At 39.0% G+C, this 20,981-nt stretch overlaps 1 protein-coding gene across 1 annotated transcript in view; it reads right to left on the minus strand.

Moving 5' to 3' along the window:
- Positions 1–1,166: 1,166 nt before the first annotated feature.
- The window catches only part of Poxm (Pox meso), a 193,475-nt gene continuing 173,660 nt past the window's right edge, over positions 1,167–20,981 (minus strand). The window contains exon 2 of the mRNA XM_067763100.1: positions 1,167–7,558. Within this exon, the coding sequence (XP_067619201.1) occupies positions 6,465–7,558 (1,094 nt within the window). The 3' untranslated portion in view covers positions 1,167–6,464. The remainder of the gene's footprint in view (positions 7,559–20,981) is intronic.

Genomic DNA, 20,981 nt, shown 5'->3' on the forward strand with positions numbered 1-20,981 from the left:
TCAGTGTCAAACTAGCGTGGAACCCAGTGGAACCTGCGTGGAACATGCGTTTGACACTGAACGAAGTATCAAAATTACCGGGATTGCTGTCGTGGAGAGCGACGCAGGGAAACAAAAAAAGGAGCGGAATATCAAATATGGGTCCTACAGAAAATTATACAAAAGCCTTGAATTGGAGTGTCTGAGGATGCGTAGTTATTCCAGCATTAAGAATACAAATACGGGTGCTAAGTTTTTCTATCCGTTCAAAAGTTCTCCGCGAAAAACAGTTTGAAACCGAGGTCGACTGAAATAACTCGTCCAAAAAAGTGGAAAGAGAAATGAAAAAACGCGTTTTGTCCTGTTATCAATAGTCCAAAGGCGAAAAAGTATTCGAATTATTGGAAGCGAGGCAAAAACGCCTCTATTAATAACTCCCCCGACGGTTTTGGTCGTGTTTGAGCAATCATCCCCTGTAATAAAGTATCACAATTTGTTAATTAAAATTGTCCAAAACATATGGATTTTAAAGAGAGATATAATTAAGTGCTCGTTTGAAAGTAAATAAGGATATTTCTTTGTATTTTTACAATAAAAATTTTACGCAGTTTTCGTTAGCAGCTACTACACTTTTCTTGGACCTAAGAAGTACAACACTGCCAAATAGCATCCACAAAAAAAAACGAACAAGAACAAGCATTTTATCAGGTGAGCGTGGCTGTGTATGTGCGTGCTTCTACATATCCTACTTGTAGACTTTTACAATGGTTTAGTTTACAGGTAGTTGATGCGTTAATTAAGATTGAGGCCGAAATAAAGTAAATCTAAGTAGTATAATAGATTTTAACTAGATTAAAGGTAAAAAGGCACTATATGGTTTCAATATTAGATTTATCAAATAAAATTAGAATATATTTGTGAGCTAATGTTTATAATTACTGCGCTCGACGCATAATTATTAAAACAAAAAAATTTAAAATGTTTTTTTTTTCGAAATAACTAAACCAAGCAATTTCAATATTGATTTTTACTTTGAATAATAATTTCAGCTAATTTCATTGTTAATTTTTTAATTTTGGTATTTTTTTTTAATGTCATATATAATTTATGTGTATATTATATTAAAAATATAATTTTAGCAATTTATTTATTGGACATTTTAAAAATTCAGCTTAGATAGTAAAACAATGACAAAATTACTTGTTTTTTTCTATTATATTTGGTAAAAATTAAGTTCAATGTTTTAGCGTTTTTCGTTCTAATTTTTAAGCATAACTTTACCCTAATAATATTTTTTTTAAATTAGTTTGCACATTTTAAAATATTATTAAGTATTATGATAAGTATTTTAAGTTTAATAAGTACATAATTAAACTAAATGAAATATTTTATTTCTCTATGATATTACCAAGAATATATAATAGTTAAGATCCGTTAAATTCAAGTACTAGTATTACAGTACCGTACTGAGACTTGGTTAGTAAAGTATTACCACTGTAGTACTTGTATTTGCACTATTTGTTTAAATACATATTTGTTTTATTAAAAAGCATTGACTAATTGATATGTAGTTCATTCTTTTAAATATTAAAATTCAGATTAAGTCAACCAGTACAAACAAATGTTCCTGAGTTTTTGAAAAAAAAAAATCAGTTTTATTTTGTATATAGATTAAACTAATACCATAATTACACCGGTCTCAAATACGTATTTCCAAATGAGTAAATGAGTAAACTGAAAGCGTTTACAGTGGCCTCATTCGCATTTCGCCCAACCTTCCCTGCAAAACTCGACTGCCAGGACACCTTTTCATCGCAAGAAAGTGCGAATATACAAATGTAAATATGCCAAGCAGTTTCTGATAGAATTATCAATTTGGCTTTAAAAAATTAGCGCAAAGTGTAATTTATAAATCTGGTACTAAGGTTATGATACGTCGTTTAACCATTATGTTCTTGCACAGTTTCTTTTTGTAAGGAAATGTCAAAAGCGTGTGTATGAAGTATTATTGGACCGCATTGGCAGATCTATGGCTCAGTTATATGGTTGGCTCATCTCATCAGCTGATTTTATTTGTTTTATTTTACTGGCATAGCGATTGTCAAAAGGAGATGGCAAACGCAAAATGTAACCAACACATTGACAATTATTTACTACAGCGCTGGTAAATTTTTTGTTAAAAAATAGTTTTACATCACTTTAAAGTTATTTCTTATTATATATATATTTAGAAATGCATCTAATTAGGCGCATTATTGGGCGCATTATTTTCCCATAACAGACCAGAATTGCAAAGTTTTATGATTTCTCTCCATTCCATTCGTCTAACACCAACACGCAGATTTTGGCAATCTGAACAAAAAAAAGTATGCTGTTGCTATATAGATCAGCCTACCATATAGTTGCACTACGTGCAGATCAAATGCGATGAAATGTGATCAAATGAGACATTTCGGAAATGCTATTCGCATGACGAAATGCATCGTTGGAATTTATCACCCAAACGAGGTTTTCCAATGGTACATGAACCAGATACAGAGAGAGATTTAAAGATATGGTTCACATTCAGCCCAATTCTAAACGAAAATTCCGTGCGAGTTTTCTCCCTTCTCCCATTCCTCGTATTCTAAATAAAAATTCCTTGTGAGTTTTTTCACTTCTCCCTTTCCTCCTATTCTGAACAATGTTCGAAAAAGCGGAAACCGGTTATGGGAGAAAAGTAGGTATTATGAATGTGAGGGAGAGGGAGATTTCTCTGCCATTTCATAGGAGTTTTTTCACTTGTTAAATTAAAGGGAATGCATCAAAATAGTTAAAGGAAATTGGTTATTTTAAAAAAGAACACTTATTTGTACAAATTTGTGCTAAAAGATGTATTTATATTCTACCACAATATTCTCACTTCTAATACAACAACAACTACAACCACAATAATCTTTATTTTAAGTTGAAAAGTATATCATAAGCAACGGTAGAGCTCTTGGTATACAAATTTGATGCAGCCATCCAGAAATTGCGCAAGGATTTTTTAATAAGGCTTAAATATATTTTGGCATATGATGAAGGACGAATTCAACTCAACTTGGCCGCCAGAAAATTGCTTTGTTGAATGAAAGCAGGCAACTCCGGCAGATTTGTGTTATGCGGCCGTCTTCCGCTTATGTTCCGCTGTTGATGTTGCTGTGGCACCAATTCATTACTCATTTCAGTGAATAACACATGAAATGCAATAAAAACTGTGCAATGTTTATATTTTATTTCTTAATTTCCAGCAAATTTGCAACAATAATTAAACTTTTCAATTTTTTAAACAAAATAAGAAATGTGCAACGAAATTTCAATTGACAAAACAGCTGACTTCGAAAATTCGAAATTCCTATTCCCCAATTATTGTTCTCCCTAGGAGAACAGAATTGGAGGAATTTTTCCGCGGGAATAAAAAAATCCGCGAGAACGAAATTCCGCGAGAATATTTAGAATTGGTCTGATTGTTGTTGCATTTACATGTTAAATCTCTATCCGTATCTGGTTCATGTAACATTGGAACACGAGGAAATTCAGGTATTTAGCTTGCCAGTAATCTAGTGATGTATCGCGAACGGTAACATCCCGTTCCACATGAACCTGCAGAGCAAATCAGTAAATATTTTATAATAATATGTCTTGCCTTCAGTATGAATTTACAATCCATGTAAATAGCTGTGTTTTTTTTTACATCTATAGACGTTTACGCTTAAACTTTATATGGACTGCTAAGCGTCAAACTTTATCTACTCTTCTGAAATTGCCGCGTATAGAATTAGTACCATGTACTAAATTTAAATACGCATTATATTCAGATTCAACTGAAATACATATGTGTCTATGTTTTTACACTAATTCTTTGTACATATTACCTCTTAAAATGGTGCGTGTCCATAATTCATGGCAACTGATTCAGCTATATGTTATATACTATGGCCATCGGAGGGTTGTGTCTCCGCTTTTTGGTACACCCTGTGCTGTAGCTAGTTATTTAACCACTGCCCCTGGATGGGTCTCCTAAGCATTATCTAAGCGAGGATAAGCGTTTTTTTACGCGCAAAAGTATACGTATACGCGTGTCCAAAAACACGACCATAAAATAAATGGTATTTCAAAAATTAGTTAAAACTTTGCATACATGTTCCTGCAGGGTTGGTTTATTAATGTTTTTATTGCACTTATGTTTTGAGGGCAAGTATGTGCTGCTGCAGGCAATGTAGTTTTATTTGAAAGCATACTTTTAGGCACACAATTTGGTAAATTCTGTATATGTGACCCGGTCTATGAAAAGGTGGCTTATGACTCAAACAAATTTGTCCACTTTTTTCTGGTTTCGATAGTTTTTGAGACGCTCTTTCACGTGGTGAAAACTAGAAAGTCCGAACTTGCTTAGAAGTGTACTAAAAATGTAGAGAAAGAAGAGCACAACTGATAGACGATGAAGCCTTTGGTTCCTTCGATGCCACTTTGGTGGCTGGTGAAGTATCCTCAATTTTTTTTGATAGCATTTTTTTCGATGGCAATGGAGCCAAAATATCGGTCAGAAACTGGTTTGTGTTTTGCTTTTGGGCATGACTGTTCATAATGCAAAAGAAAAACTACTAAGAAACTGAAGAAATGCATTGTTTATCTTTAACATCTGTTTCTCGAAATTTCTTTTTTGAGTCATAAGCCACCTTTTGATAGACAGGGTCACACACATCAAACTAAACAACGAGAAGCCTGTTGATTAAATAAAATCAATTTTTTTGAATCTTGTTGTGGAGTGTTCGAGAGAAAAGTTCTTCGAAAGATTTATGGACCTCTACGCGTTGGCGATGGCGAGTACCGAAGAAGATTTAACGATGAGCTGTACGAGCTTTACGCAGACTTCAACATAATCCAGAAGCGGCTGCGCTGACTAGGCCATGTTATGCGAATGAAAGATCACGCTCCGGTTAAGAAAGTGTTTCTATCGGAACCCGCAGGAAGAGGGCATCCTAGGCAGGCTTACCAATGTCAGATTATCTCGCCGACATATGTTATAATATGAGATTTCGCTCAAGAGTAACCTGAAGGTGAAAGGGGTGTGCAGAATGGAGGCAACCTCTACGGCGTTTTCTCTGAGTGGTCTGTCGGCCTGACTCGTTTAGAATCTTTATAGTACTGGGTATAGAGAGGGTTTGTTGTCTCCTGTGGAAAACTCAATGAAAGGGGACTAGGAGCTTTTAATTAACGATACTGCATTCGCTCCTCGTCTCATACTATAAATTTGAGATAGTACAGTAAGTTCTATTTCGTGAAGAATAGTAGCATAGTCTTGCTCAAACTCAACCTAAGGCCAAATTTCTAAGTTGTTTCCTAATAAGAGTCTCGGACTTCACAATCACTGCAGTTGGTCCACAGCAGGTTCATTGTAATGACAGTCTCAATTATACTCCGACGATAGCCCAGACGACTATCATTTATTGCTATGCCCGGGGACCCAGCAAATGGAGACATTGAGATGCCTCATTGATGCCAACAATGGTCTATACCTAAGTGAGGTATCAGATTGCAGCAAGTTGGATTTTAATGCATTTCAAGAAGAGGTGGCTGTCAACCAAAATCGTTAAATTAGTTTCTATGCTGTCGGAACTGGAGGCTATGCTGCCTTGGAAAAAATTGTAAGAGTTAAGAAGTCGACCAGCCCCAGTCTAAGAAGGAAGGATGAGATCCAGCTTCATGTTGATCACTTCGCCGCTGTCCTTCTGAGTGTAGATGCTATAGGCATAGCTTTGACTTTATTCATATCGTCTTTTTAATTAATGAATGTAGGCAGAGTGAATTGTTTCTGCGGAAATGAGCTCTGCGCCATTTTGCACTACTTGATGTAGCGCTCTCTGTGGATTTTTCTCGTCAAAATATTGGCAAGCTCAATTCCCCTTCTTTCCGGATTTGTCACAAAAAACGCCTTGGGAAATATTCCAGTGCAGTAAATACGTCTTTTCGTTCCTTAACTAAAAATGTCTGGCCCTTCAGCGGCATAACGAGGAGAATACCATCTACCGCGAGAAAGCTATACGGAGAGTTTATTCCTCATGTGCCATTTCTGTCGGCCGAAAAGTATAACAATGCTAAGTTTGAGTGAGTGCAATAACGTCCTTTAATGGAATTATTTTCAAAAACATTGTTCCTAAGCGACCTCGAAGAGAAAACGTCTAACCTAAGGACACACCTAGCGGCAGCAACAATACCGTGTAGTCTAGTGCCGCTACGAGTGTCCTTAGCTGTAGTTTGAGATATGGCGTTTTTGGACATTTTATCGGGGTTGCAACGTCGATGAGAGTACCGAGGCATCAATTTCCTTTAGCTCATATATACTTGGCATGTTTACTTATGAAACTTAATATTTGTATTTGTATACTAATATACAACCGGAGAAGTTTCTGCTCTTACGCTCTACGACTACGCCGTCGCTTTTCTATAATCTACCGCAGTTCTCATAATCCCGTCGCGCCAGCCGCCATCATACCACCATGATGATGGTGATGATGCATACCCGTATTTTGGAAATACATATAATAATTATAAGGCTGTTGTGATGCTGCTGCTGCCGCCACTGCCACTTGAGTCGCTGCCGCCGCGCTGTTCGCCATACCATTACAATCGTCGCTGCCGATTAACTGTTGTGCACCGCCACCCACACCCACACCCACACCGCCACCTACTGGCGATGGCGACATCGGCAATGTGGACGGTAATGCACCCATTGTATTTCCCATTTGGCAGCTAGCACGTAACGCAACCGCTTGATGATGTGCCAAAATGTCGCTTACGGAATGCGATGATGGCCAACAATGCGCTGCTGCGGCGGCAGCTGCCGCTGTACGTAATTGATGTGTGGTTTGATGAGGTGAGTGCTGCGGTGGTGATGGACTACTTTTCATGCTATATGCCGCGCTATATGGCTGATATATGGAATTGTAGAGATGCGGATGAGCATGCACTGCAGCAGCAGCGGCGGCATGTTGATGATGTGCTGCTGTGGCGACTGCCGTAACTCCCGTGCTGTGTGGTGAGGCATGATGATGCGCATGTACATGCGCGTGCGTATGATGATGATGTGGCGAAGAATTGTTGCTGTTCGAAGTTACTACAGTGCTAGCGCCATGATGTGGATGATGCCCAATGGTGCCGAGTTTGTTGCGTAAGATGCGTGAAATTGAACTGACGCTAGGCACATTTGTCTTATCACAGATACCTTCGGTAAGTAGACGATCGCGTATTTCCCAAGCAAATATACCTGGATCACGTTGTTTCAATTCGCGTATATAGTTCACGACTTTGGGCGTTGTGACGCGTGGTTTTGAACCGCCTATGGCACCTGGTAGTATGGAACCCGTTTCATGATAACGCGCCAATATTTTTGAGACGCATCCATGACTAACGCGTAGTTGGCGCGATATGTCGCATGGCCGTATGCCAAGGCGTGCTAGTTCGACTATGCGCATGCGAGTTGCATTTGGCAGTGGCCGACCGTTCACGAATACGCCACCCAACTGATTGACTTCGCCATACTGAGGGCACTGATTTTCTGAAAGTACAAGAGAAGAGGTAAAAAAAAAATTTGATTAGTATTTTACAAATAGGCAAAGGCAAAATATCAATGCAAAAATGTATGAGCATTAGGGTGGGTAATTTTCTATTGCATCATCGTTCCCAGCAGATTGGGGTTCTGCCAAAAAGCTTTTCAATATAGCGGGATTTGGACCCAAACAGCCAAAATGGGGTTGGTAAAATAACTCCTACAAATCATGTTGTTGTTGTAACAATGAATTCATCGCCACATTTTAATAATTGTCATCAAAGTCCTCTAAGGCAAATCTAAGGAAACTGACAAATCTAGAAGTTTCGCTATAACAGGCCTTAGTTCCACATTACAGTTAAAGATAAGCTTGTCTCACGCGGAGACATACCGAAGATCGAAGTTGTGCAAGCTGCCCTGAACAAAGTTTTGGCCTGGGAAATGTGCTTTCTTCTGCGATTGTTACATTTGGTTTCAATAACGGGTTTACTCGAAGTGAAATACTTCTGAATGGGCTATTTTCGGAACTTTAAGCTGATCTTTAAACAAAACAATAGCTTAGAAATGAAACGGAGAGTAATTCTTGTTTAGTCGACCATCATACCTGCCCTGATGTATGGCTCGGAATGATGGACGGTGTCGAGAGAAGATGAGATAGCTCGTGAAGTGTTCGAGAAAAAAGTTATCTGGAATATGTATGGTCCTCTCTGTGATGCCGACGGCTTTCCTGGCTAGGTCATGTTATGCAAATGGACGAAGACGCTCCGAAAGTATTTCAGTCGACACCGCAGCCTGGGAGCCTTATACCTGATGTCATAGTGCTTGTGGTGAGAACTTTGGGGATTTTAGTACGACACCATATTTTGACGAAAATTGCGGAGGCATGTGTGTTCCAGCAAAGGCAATGATCGAGCGTCATACCCAGACGTTTTGGGGTTTCGATAGTCGTCAGCGTTATGCCATTAATGTGATTGCCCAACTCTTGTGTCGTCTGAGATGTTAGGGTAGGGAAAACACACGTGGACAAAAAAGGTGTAGATAAAGGGAGAAACTGTTTACTTTTTCGCGTAGCCCATCGTTAGAATGCACTGTTTCGTTGCCATCATTCTGTAGTCGCATGCTTAAGAAACTATGGGACCGCCTTCTGTTGGAGATATGAGTCTGGATATGTAAGTATTAGGCAGAAGTGTGAATGGGACAACATCTTAAGTTAGCGGTTCACCTCTTTAAAAAGTTGTAGGGTGAGATGATTCATTTATGTCTTGGAGTAGGATGTCAAAGGCTTTTGACAGGTGAAGCGCAACGAACATTGTCCAGTTATCTGATGTTTTTTTGAGTCTGGAGTTGATGGCATTTAGAGCGATGGCAATGCTATACATTTTACAAAGGCTGTGTACGTTCTACGTGGGGGCAGCTAGAAACCACAAATCTTTTTTTTAATAAATTGCAGAGCGACTTGTTATTGAGCTTAGCCCAGTAATTGAATGCTTTTCTGTAAGACGCAACCAGTCGTTACGTTCGCGTATGCGTTCAACACTTTCCCGGAGTAAGACAATGAGGAGTAGTCCCGCTGAAAGAAGCTGCTCCGTGGAAGCTACCCACCCTAGTACATGTATGTATATTAAGAAAATGAAATATGCTTCAGGAAGTAGTAAAAGTGAGTATTTCAAATGTATTTAACGGCCATTCACTAGTATTGTAATAATTTTTATTTTTTATTTTTTATTTCTTTTTTCTCTGCTTAAATTTTTTTTGTAGTTCATGTTGTTGTTCATTAGAAAAATATGCATTTAAGAATATTTGCACTATTTTACATTCGAGGGATAAACGTAATTAGTTCGTCCAAGTAGGCAATGCGCTAATGCAGGGCGGCAGGCAGTTTAGATTTTCTTTTTTCTTTTCTGTGTCGGCTTAGTTCCGAGAATTGCGGATGTATGTAAATTGGTCGATAATAGATTGACTTTGCCGTGGAGGCACGCGTTTCTATAGCTGAAGCATGTTTTGTTTGCATATTGAAAGTGCTATTAGCCCCCTTAACCCATCTGCGTATGTTTGTATGAATATGCACCGCTTTAGTTTGTGGCCAGCAAACAGATGTTCAGAATTATTTTTATTTTGTTTTGCATTAGAAATTTTATTTTCTTAATTTTTGCCAACTACATTCCTAGCCAATTGTGCACTTTTCTGTGTAGATTTAACGACTCCGAGGGCTACCAAAAATATTTAAGAGCTGGGTATTGTATAAGGGAAGAAATAGACTGGCTCGATTTTTATTGAGTTTTTCGGCTGAAGATATCGCGGCTACAGCGATACCTCCCTTTATATATCTTCAATGCGTATTTTTTTTATTTTATGATCAATGCGAAACTGCCCCCACTTCCGCTTTCACCGTTTTTCCTGTGGCCGTCATATGCATCGCAAGTTAGGACACTCCTTCTGGCGGTTAGCTTCGTTTCTTGTAATACAGCCTTACGGATGTTGTGCCTACTCATAAAGCCATTCTAATTGCATGACTTTGAAGATCAACGGGATAGAAGTCTTCACGTTGGAGTTCAGGGACGTAATAATACCTCTTTTTAGTATTGTGACGAATATTAGCATCACTAAGCTGATATTATCATCACTAAGCTGATACTAAGCAGCCACTCGTATGTACGTAAACAAATCAATCATCATTTACACGCATACATACAAGGCAACGAAGAGGTACTCACAAACACATGAAATCATCAGCCGAAGTAGTACTCATGCACACACCCGCATATGGCTATAAGATAAACATAAACTACAAATATACATGTATATAGCAATGGATACAATTGTTCTGGAACACAGTTTCGCGAAATGACTAGACCTCAGGAGAAATGAACGAGAAAACTGAGAGTATAAAAGCAGCCCAAGCTGAGGAATCAGATTCCGTTTGATTTAAACACGCTATCAGTTGCGAAGTATAATTGTGAAGTATAATTTTTCTACTCCCAAAGTAGTCTAATAAAGACCATTTTGCAATAAAGAATATTGGAGTTATTTATTCGACAGTTCAGCAATACGAACGTTAGCAGAAAATTGCAAAAAAGCGGAATTTCTCTAAATTTGTTACAGTATAATAAATACATCCGTACTACAGTTGCAAAACCCAGAACATTTAAGAAAGCGGCATCGTTCAAAGCAAGCCATCTACCGTGCACGTGGTGTGTGCGACAGCTCTAGCTGGTCTGGGCTATGGCGAGGAAAAAAAGAAGGAACCCGAGGGCAGGGCCTAGTGCTCCACATGTGAATGAAAGGTATCGATGTGAGACTTGGTTCCAGTATCGCTCTAAAAATATAGGGCTACTAATAGTAATAAACGGTGGCTGCTGTGGCGTGGTGGTAGCATGTCCGCCTATCATACCCAAAGTTCCATGTTTAAGGCTAGGAAAAATCATAATCCAAATACTTCTGCAAAAAGTTTTCTAAGCGGGGTCGCTCCGCGCCAGTAGTTTGGTGTGTTTCCGCAATTAAAAGCTTCTCAACCCAAATTTAGCTGGGTTTGCAGCTACCATTCAGAGTCGGCATACCATACCACCAATTTGCAAAAAAAATTAAAAAGTCGCACGATGCGATTTGGAAGAAAAGCTCGGCTCGGGTCTCCTCGGAGTTATATCGCGCCTTGTACTTTTTTATTTTATTTATTTATTAATATCATTATGGAAGGAAAAAGGCACACACTCAAAATATCGACACTCATTTTAAAAGCCCGACATTTTCTAGATCGAACTAGCGGGCTTAAATTCCATTAAATGCAAATCTATTAAAAGCCAGACGAGCACATAGGGCATGATGGATATGGGTCTTACATTTTTTGGTGAGAATTGTGGGCTGTGTTCATTTACCACCTCAAACGAATAGTCTGTCGCGCCTTCCATTAAGAGCTACATATAACCAATAAAGCCTATCCTTTATTTTGAAAAAGGTTCACTGTAGCTGAGGATAATAAATTTTGCGAATATTTTATTGCCTTATACTAACTCGCGGGAAAAGAGAAATATCGATACCAGAACCCGAAGAAGAAGCCTAAGTATTGCAATCATACTTGCTTAAACCCAATAATAGAGATCGTCGATCTGCCCTTCCTGAGGCACTGGCGTGTTTTCTGTATCTCTGTTGTGCCTTCGCCAGGATCAGATTTGTAATTCGGGTCATTGTAACTGGTTCTTCTTTTATTGTCCTACGGTCCTCTATGCTGAATAAGAAGGGATTATTACCGGAACTTGGCTAAGTTGGCATAGGATGAGGATGGGCCCAATCCGCTGGCAGGGCCAGACGGATAATTATATCGATTCGACAATGCCGAAACCAGTTTGCCTCGAAACCAAATTTGACACGATTCCCTTGGTGTTACCGATGAGCGCCAGTTTCCCCCACGAAGAAAAGACTGGACGCAAATTAAATAAGGAAGTAAGTCTCCCACAAAAGAAATATAAGCTCACTTCGGGGAAAAGATTATGTATCAAACAAATAGGTTAGGTTTGGTGGAAGCTGTCTTATTGGGACACTGTAATGGTGTGTAGTACCATATGTTTTGGTAACACATGTTTTAACGTGGATGCTGGCGTGCCAAGGATAAATTCCCCAATAAAGCAGATGTCAGGCAAATGCTAGGCATTTAACACACCTGGACCTTACCAGGGTGTTAAGGCTTACCGCATGGACTTTTATTAGGCAGTGCCGCCTTAACCATGAAAAGATGACAACAAATGACCAGAAAGGCACACAATACTTTATAGTTTCCGTAACCCAACTCTCAACCTCACCTAACTGAGGCGAATCCTGTAACAAATATGTATGAATCATACACATATTTAGCAGGCGAGGCTCTGGCGACCCCAAGTTCGTCATGAAACTAAGTAGACTGGGCGGGATGGCCTATCGCTACAAGAACAGCAATCTCGATATCTCACCAGAAATGGTGTGAGCCCGTGTTATACCATTGCGAGTGGCCAAAATACTAAAACCTCACTTCAATCCTCCCTCCTAGTTCGCCTCATATTGATTATCTTCCTCAAGGCGGAAGTCAATTTACGGTAGTCTAACCTTCAAGAAACGTAGGCAATGTTAGAAGTAAGACGGACAAGCTGATTACTTTTGAAACGTGGATAAGAGAAATGATGTGACCACAGTTTTCAGTTGCTATTGCTTTGACCTGATATAATAATAGTGTTACCGAGGTTTATTGCACTACAGGTTGAGATGTCTTTATCATAGGGGCTTAGGATATACCCGCGGCAGGTATGCCTGTCGTAAGAGGCGACTAAAATACCCAAATAATTCAAAGCGTTATGTAGCGCAACATTTTCAAGAGGTTACCAGAGCAATATCTACTTCTTTAACAGCCGAGGCTTTGATGACAGCAAGTTCCTCATAGAACAAAGGGGGTGGGAGGTGGGATGGCCTGAAAGGTTCAATGTCGTCGTAATACATCGTTCCCGATATGATCGGGCTTGTATCTTAATGGGGCTTGTTATCGGAACGTACCGGATCTATATCCGGCAGAGGACCATCAACATCGATAGCACTTCCTAAACCTTTGGGGAGTGTCTTTATCGCTACAACAGCAACAACATGTCCTGTGCTGTTACTTCAAATGTACATATTAATATGGGATGACGACAAATGCATGTGTGGGTTCGCTTAAGACATTCGAAAGATGCACTAATCAACTTCGACCAAATTTTTTAAAGAGATAAATATTTTGCAATATTTAAACAAATGTGTCACATATTTAGTATAATGTTACTCATAATTGCATCATAGAACAGACGGGGTAAAGTTATTAAAAGAAATATTTACTTAATGGAAGCGATTGGTTAACTGGCTTAGATGGTTTAGTCGTTTAAACGTGCAACAACGGCGACATTCATTCACATCGTATTTATTTGTTCTTGTTATTGAACCAATTGCGTCTGCAGGTGCCAGACAAACTGATTGACTTTACACAATTGGATGTACAATAAAAAATGTTGCTCACAATCGACTCATGTATGGGTCACTCTGTACACACACATCCCAGCAGTAACTTGAACTAGGTTGTCACATATGCCCAAAGTAATATTTTTTATTATGAAAAAGAGTCGAAACCTCGAAATCATATTGATGGTAGATTAAGTATTGCAATAAAACCTCCTCACTATGAGCACATAGTATTGCAGCACCGGAATGTTGGTCGGAAATGTCTTTCATCAACTCAATAATGAAGTAGAACCGGGGTCTGTTTCACAAAAATACAAGCCCTATAATACAATTGTTTTGTTCCGATACATTTCTCTTGCCAGAAGAACTTCATTTGTATTAGCTTCATAGTGAAAACTCATCTGCCTTCCAGTTGACGGTCGGAGTAGGCGTAAAATATGTAGGTCCCGTCCGTCCAATTTGTAGGAAAAATTAAAATGTGCAGGACGCAAATTGAAAGAGAAGCCCGGCCTAAATCTATTCGGTGGTATACCGCGCCTTGTATTTGATTATTTATTTATAGACAAGTTATCGATTTGTTATCGAAGTGTTATACATGCGTTATCTATAGCGCTTTTTTAGCGACGAGTAATCGAAAATTTATAGATTTAATATCCAAAAATTATCAATTATTTATCGGCAGTTTATCGAAAAGTTATCAAAAAGTTATTAATTTGAGTTCGAAAGTTATCGATTTCTCGTTAAAAAGGTTATTGATTTGTTACAAAACCGTTATTCATTTACAATCGATTAGTTATAGGAAAGTCATCAATATGTTATCACAAAACTATCGAAAAGTTATCGATTTGTTATAAGTTATCGAAAAGTTATTGATTTATCAGCGGAGTGTTACCGATTTCGTTTGTTATGAAACAGATGCCGATAAAAAATATAAAATCGATGCCACCCGTCCGTTAACAAGCCGGTAAGAAACCAAAAAGAATCCGTATTTCGGTGTTAACTGCCGATAACAAACCGATAGCTCAACAATTATAATACGCTATCGATAATAAGCCAATAAAAAAAATAAATGCGATGCGCGATAGCCTCCGAAGAAATTTTAGGCCCTCGTGCTCCTTTAAATTTTTCCTACGAACTGGCATGACGGGACCTACATGTTTTATGCCGACTTCCAACGCCATCTGCAAGACAGATGAGTTTTCGCTGAGAAGCTTTTCATGGCAGAAATACACTCTGAGTGTTTGCCAAATCACTGCCGAGGGGCGACCCTGCTTAGAAAAACCGTTTTCTAATTGAAAAAAACAAAAATTGGTCCCTGGATTCAACCCAGGATGTTCGGTATGGTAGGCGGAGCACGCTGCCACTACACCACGGCGGCCGCCGAGAAGTGGTCGGTATCGGTTGCTACAAAAAAAAAGCCGATGATGCTCTTCTCAGAAAGCTACTTCTGTTGTGGTAGAACTTCAACCCCTGGCCTAGCTCTCTAGTTAAGTTAAAAATATTAGTTTTCTAGACTTGCTACTCTCGTATATTTTTATTCTTTTATGAATACTAACTAGTTTGCAACTAATCCCGTCATGTACATCGTGGGCCCATATTTTTTTAAAGCTCCTACATTATTTTTATAACATAACAAAAACTCATGCGACTCGGACTTCATGTGTTTCTTTAGCATATCAAAATCTCTGGTGTCCAGACGCACACTTGTTGCACTGTAAATACTATTGTGGTATAAAGCTACTCATATTGAGAATGAGTTGGCAAACAATTAAAGTTGTGGTACTTTGCTGGGGTCTCAAGTTACAATGAATATAGAAGCAAGCCTAAAGAATAAAATAAAACTTAGGTAAGGAGTGAATATAAATACAACGGTACATGTATACTAGGGTGTGTTTTAATATTACAATTTCGTTGTAAAAAGCAAAGCCCGCTAGAAATGTTTTTAAGTTCATAAAAAGTGCTCTGCGTACATATTTTGAAGCTAATGGGCAAATTATGTATAACGCAACGAGTTATTATTTCTCGTGTGAACCAAAATTCCTAGCATAAAAGAGCATTCATTCACTTCAATGAGTGACAGTAAACCTCTATGCATTTATGAAAATTTTGGTATTATATACATAGTGGTGACTGGGAATGTGAGTGACTGCGACACAAAGTGTCACGGCTTCATACATCATCTGGCTGTTAATTACTAAAAAGGTTAATCCGAAACCGCTACCAGAATTGGCGTAACGGGATCGGTCCTAATTTCAAAAGTCGCACAAAAACTCATCGTTGCGGCGTTCGGCTCAAAATGCTAAATTGGCAGTGATTTGATTTGAGACTAGGGCCGAGACACGAACTCCTAGGTCAATTCTGGTTGCGCATCATAGGAATACATGTGTCGCATTACCACATCCGATTTTTTTTGTGTAGTGGCGTATTTAAAGGCTTATGCAAAAATTTTATTTGCCAGACATTTGACCGAAAACTCGTTTATTATTTTGTTCATAAATACATATTAATATTTCTTTGAACAAAATAATTATTATTTCAAAAACTAATTTTTTTAATTCTTAGATTTTTTCAAACGCGGGAGAGTCAATTACGATGATTCTACCCAACATCTTCCGTGCAACTGCAGCACGAAAGATTTAAAAGTATATTAGGGCATGCTGAACTCCCATTGGTGAAACTAAGAATTTCGGCCACGTTTGCTAAGTTGACTTGTCGATCACCTTCACAGGACTTGACGAAAGGTGACCAGCGGAGTTCTGAACTCCCAAGGGCTAACTACATCCGCTATAGTTGTACCCATCCGTCCTAAGAGATCCACGTGACAGCTTTCCAAGATAATGCTGCACCACGCGATACAGATGATCCCGTTCTCGGAATATTTCGACACACTAGCAAGGGAGATTAGCATACCTCGCACGGTTGCACCACTTTCAAAGTGGGTCATATATCTAAAGAGAGAAGACTTAAGGCTCATAATGGGCAAACTAACTGGATACTGCCTTGTGACATCACATGCTTACAAGTTAGGCCTCGTCAGTAACAACAGATGTAGGATGTGCGAGCTGCAGGAAGAAATGATTGAGAACGTTGTTCGTGTCCTGCGCTCGCCAGATCAAGGCACCAGCTATGAGGAGCGACAGAGTTGGCGGATCTCGAGGTAGCAATTTAGCTAGACCTCAGAAAACTTGTAGTATTTGCCAAGGGGACGGAGTTAATCTATAACATAAGTCCTGGCACCTAATTGGCGTGCTGGTCGTCAAACAAATTCTGGTAAAACTATGTGAGTAACGGACAATTCAATCTTACCCAACCTCGCTATCTCAGTAGATGTTAAATTTTCTAACCGCAGTAGCACAGGATAGCATCCTATCCACATCATCCGCTCCTGACAGAAAACCTTTCCGTCCAACACCCATGCGTGAACTAGATAACTTGAGATAAGTCTCTTTCCCAGAAGGTGCTGTTCTAAGAGCGCCGCTGATACCAATCCTCGTAGTGCTCTAAAAAGCATGCTCGGATTGACTACCATCTCATAAGGTCGGTGTAACTACCTACCTCTTGTCTGGTTTGTTAGGCGGTCCACATGACTTAGCCATCTAGTAACCAGGTCCAAAGAATAAAACATTGCGCAGGCTGTCCAAAAATGTACCTTTGACCAGGATTGGCGGGCCATCTGCGTAGGCAACCACTCGCCAGCCAGCCGGAAGCTAGCTTACTTAATTTCAAAGAAATAAAGCACACCCTAATGTATAAATACAAAACCTACATATATAGCAGCATAAAACATATTCACAGGGCTTTTGTGTTTAGTATAGCATATTCACACCTACAACAAATCCATAGATACGTACATATATACTTACAGATGTAGGTACGAGTGTGTATGACCATTTGAAAGTTCTGACTTTAGTTGTAATTCTATTGATTGTTACGTTTATGAGTTTGCGAACGATTATATTTGCATTTTTATGCATTTCGTGTTTTGTGCTACTGTAATCGTTAATATTGTAATGATCACAATAGTTTGCTATGAACCGTGACTAATGTGAAAATAACAAAACCATAAGCTACTACACTAAGGCTATTCAACGTCTAGTATTCGCACAAATTGTATCTGGATCTAGATATATGTATGTAAGTATGTGCGTCAGTCAATATAAATACATATCTTACGTGTTCCAGCCAAAGTCAAGACTAAAAGATGAAAAAGAAAAACACGAAGTCGATTTGTTGGTATCCCATCAGATGCTGGTGGCTTTCCGGGTTTCATGAAGGGCCACACTAAAGCTGAGTACTTGAGTACTTGCACGTTGCGGTCGCCGTGAGACATGTGATCGCTCTCACTGTTTGGCAGGTTTATCCCATTCTATCTAAGGAACTTAAAAGGTTGCCACCTTTTGGAGCTCATATTTAAATTAAATGGGATATATCAATAAAGGTAAGTTTAAGTTGGCTGATCACTGCAGTGTATTCCAAGCGGAAGTTGCTGCTAAGGCCTTGAGTTCAACTACAGTCCGATCGAGGGTGGTCTGGGAGTGCCTGACCTCGCGTGCGATTGCATCGAACTATTTTATAATTAAGATTATTTGGGTCCCGGGCCATAGGCCATAGTGATATCGCGGGCAACCGTAAAACGGATGTCTTAGCCCGCATCGGTACAACTGCACCGGATGAAGATGACTGTAGGGATTTCGAGAATCCTCCGGCCACCTGTGGTTTGCTCCTACATATCAGGGTCTCGAGTCAGCTCAGCAAACGTTGGGCGGACACCACATCTTGCAGGCTAGCATGATTTTTCTGGCCGGAAGTGGATGGCAGGAGATTTGCCGAAATAATTGTGTTCAATTTTTAAGGCTCACCTATCAATGGTCATTGGGGTTTTGGCAGGGTATCCATGAGGTACGTCTCCATATACTCCATCTTGCTGTATCACTTTATGCTTGATTACCCAGCTTTTGCCAGAAGTAGGCGAGAGTACTTCGGTCGCGACTCATTTGCATCTCCCGATGATTTATCAAAGATTGAGATCAGTATCATTCGGAATTTTATTGTTGCTACCCAACGATTCTGTAAGTAGCTATAGCTACGTCACCGGTATTTTATTGTATGTGGTATCACAACGGACCTTCATGTTGTCCAAGTGAGCTTCCCCTATCAGGGCAGCTACCACCTAACCAAACCTATCAATAAAGCTATCAAATGAAAGGTAAGTATATTACGCTGTGTAGGGTCGTACCTAGGCTTGTACCTCGTATTTGTATATCCGCTACTATCTCAAAATAGGCTTGATATTTGGATGACATATTTTATATAGCGAAACGCTTTATTATTAAAAAAATAAAAAAATAAAAAAATAAATGTAAGGCGCGATAACCTCCGAAGAGATCTAAGGCCGAGCTTCTCTTCCAATTTGCGTCGTGCTCCTCTTGATTTTCCCTACAAATTGGCCGGACGGGACCTACATGTTTTATGCCGACTCCGAACGGCATCTGCAAGGCAGATGAGTTTTCACTGAGAGCTTTTCATGGCAGAAATACACCCGGAGCGCTTGCCAAACACTGCCGAGGGGCGACCCCGCTTAGAAAAATTTTCTTCTAATTGCAAAACCTTATTTCTAAAATTTTGATGTTGCTTTGCCCGGGAGTTGAACCCAGGGCATACGGTGTGATAGGCGGAGCACGCTACCATCACACCACGGTGGCCGCCACCACTTGAACCACTTATTTGAATTTAAAAAATCTATGGTTTTTGTTAATAAGGATAGCAACTAAAATGCATTTCAAAAGGTTTGGAGATAAAATTGTTTCTGATTAGGGCTGCCACCTTATTAAACAGTTTTATTAAGCTTCACTCTGTGTAGCGTTTTTTACGAGAAAAAACTCCGCTAGGTGGCGCAAGGATCGATATATTTCAAAAAATCGTATTTTTCGTCCAATTTGGCTCATATTTGGAACAAATAATAGAATGAAAAATAATAGGCAATATAATTATAATATAATTAAAATTTTTTTAGTTAAACGGTTTTAGTGAAAACAATACTTACATGAAGTAATAATAATACTAAAAGCTAGAAAATAATTAGGCAGGCCCTAGGTACTGGTCATCACACTCCCCATCAATCTAGGGCATTAATCAGAAAAATAAATAAATGCGTTAGGCGCGTGACATTTCTTAAAACGTGCGCGTAGCATAACATGATTAAGGTTCAGTTGGGCTTACTTTTATATATATGAAAATGTCATTTGTAAAGATGTGAGCGGTTGACTTTCAATAGAAATTTGACGCGGCCCATGCTTTTATTTAATTGTCTGATCAACTCCCTAAATTGATGTGGAGTGTGATGACTAGTACCTAGGATCTACCTAATTATCTAACTTTTAGTATTATTATTACTTAATGTAAGTATTGTTATCAACAAAACCATTTAATTAAAATTTTTTTTTATATTTTTTTTTATAATATTCTAGCAGACCCGTCAGACGTTGATCTGCCCTAAATTTAGTTTATCTGCATACATTTTAATAAGCTTTTTTCCGTCTAACTCTGCCCTCCCACCTCTTCACTTTTTCTTAATCCTTTTATTCACTCCTTCCTCCTCTGTTTCGCTTCATCTATCTCTATCTTCGTCTTACTCTATCTCTTTCTCAGTCTCCTTCTCCTTCCATCTTTTCTCTTCTCTCACGTTCTTCTTCATCCCTTACTGCCAGTTCCAGAGGGTGGTATGTATTTTGTTCCAGTCCCATTCCGAGTCCCAGTCCCACTCCGAGTCTCAATCCCAGTCCTAGTCCTAATCCCAGTCCCACTCCGTCTCTGGTCTACTTTTTAGACAAAAGGATCGTAAATACTAATATAGGCAAATTTATATACCAAATTTCAGGCATATCGAATAGGACGTATGTAAATAGGATATGTGGGTATTATTAATTCATGTCTTAATTTCGGCTTCGCATGCATATTTATCAGTTTTGCCAGGTTGATGCGACTAAATCGAATATCACAATGAAAATTACTTTAAAGCTCTCAGCAACAGCTTTCATTTGATATCCATATTACACACACAATCTAGGGGTATCCCGGTCCACGTTTTGGCCTATATCTCGAGACCTTAGTGACAAGTAGGTATGAAAATTACCATGTACACATTGTATAAACACATTCTAGGGGTACCCTGGTCCACGTTTTGGCATATATCTCGACACCCTAGTCACTCAGGGTACGAAAAATACCCCATATCAAAGTTCTCATAAATAGCTTTGATACCCATATTATACAAATATATCCCAGGATTACACAGGTCCACGTTTTGATCTCAAGACCCTAGCCAGAACGGGATAAAAAGTATCCTATATTCGTCTCCTGGTTCTAAGCTACCTCTCCACCACTTTTCAACCAAATCGGTTCATCCGTTATTGAGTTATAAATAGTGTAACTAACACCACTTTCTTTTATATATACATCACATTAGAAACTTCAAAAATAATAG

This window comes from Eurosta solidaginis, chromosome 1 (assembly GCF_040869045.1).
Source record: "Eurosta solidaginis isolate ZX-2024a chromosome 1, ASM4086904v1, whole genome shotgun sequence".
NCBI classification, from domain to species: domain Eukaryota; kingdom Metazoa; phylum Arthropoda; class Insecta; order Diptera; family Tephritidae; genus Eurosta; species Eurosta solidaginis.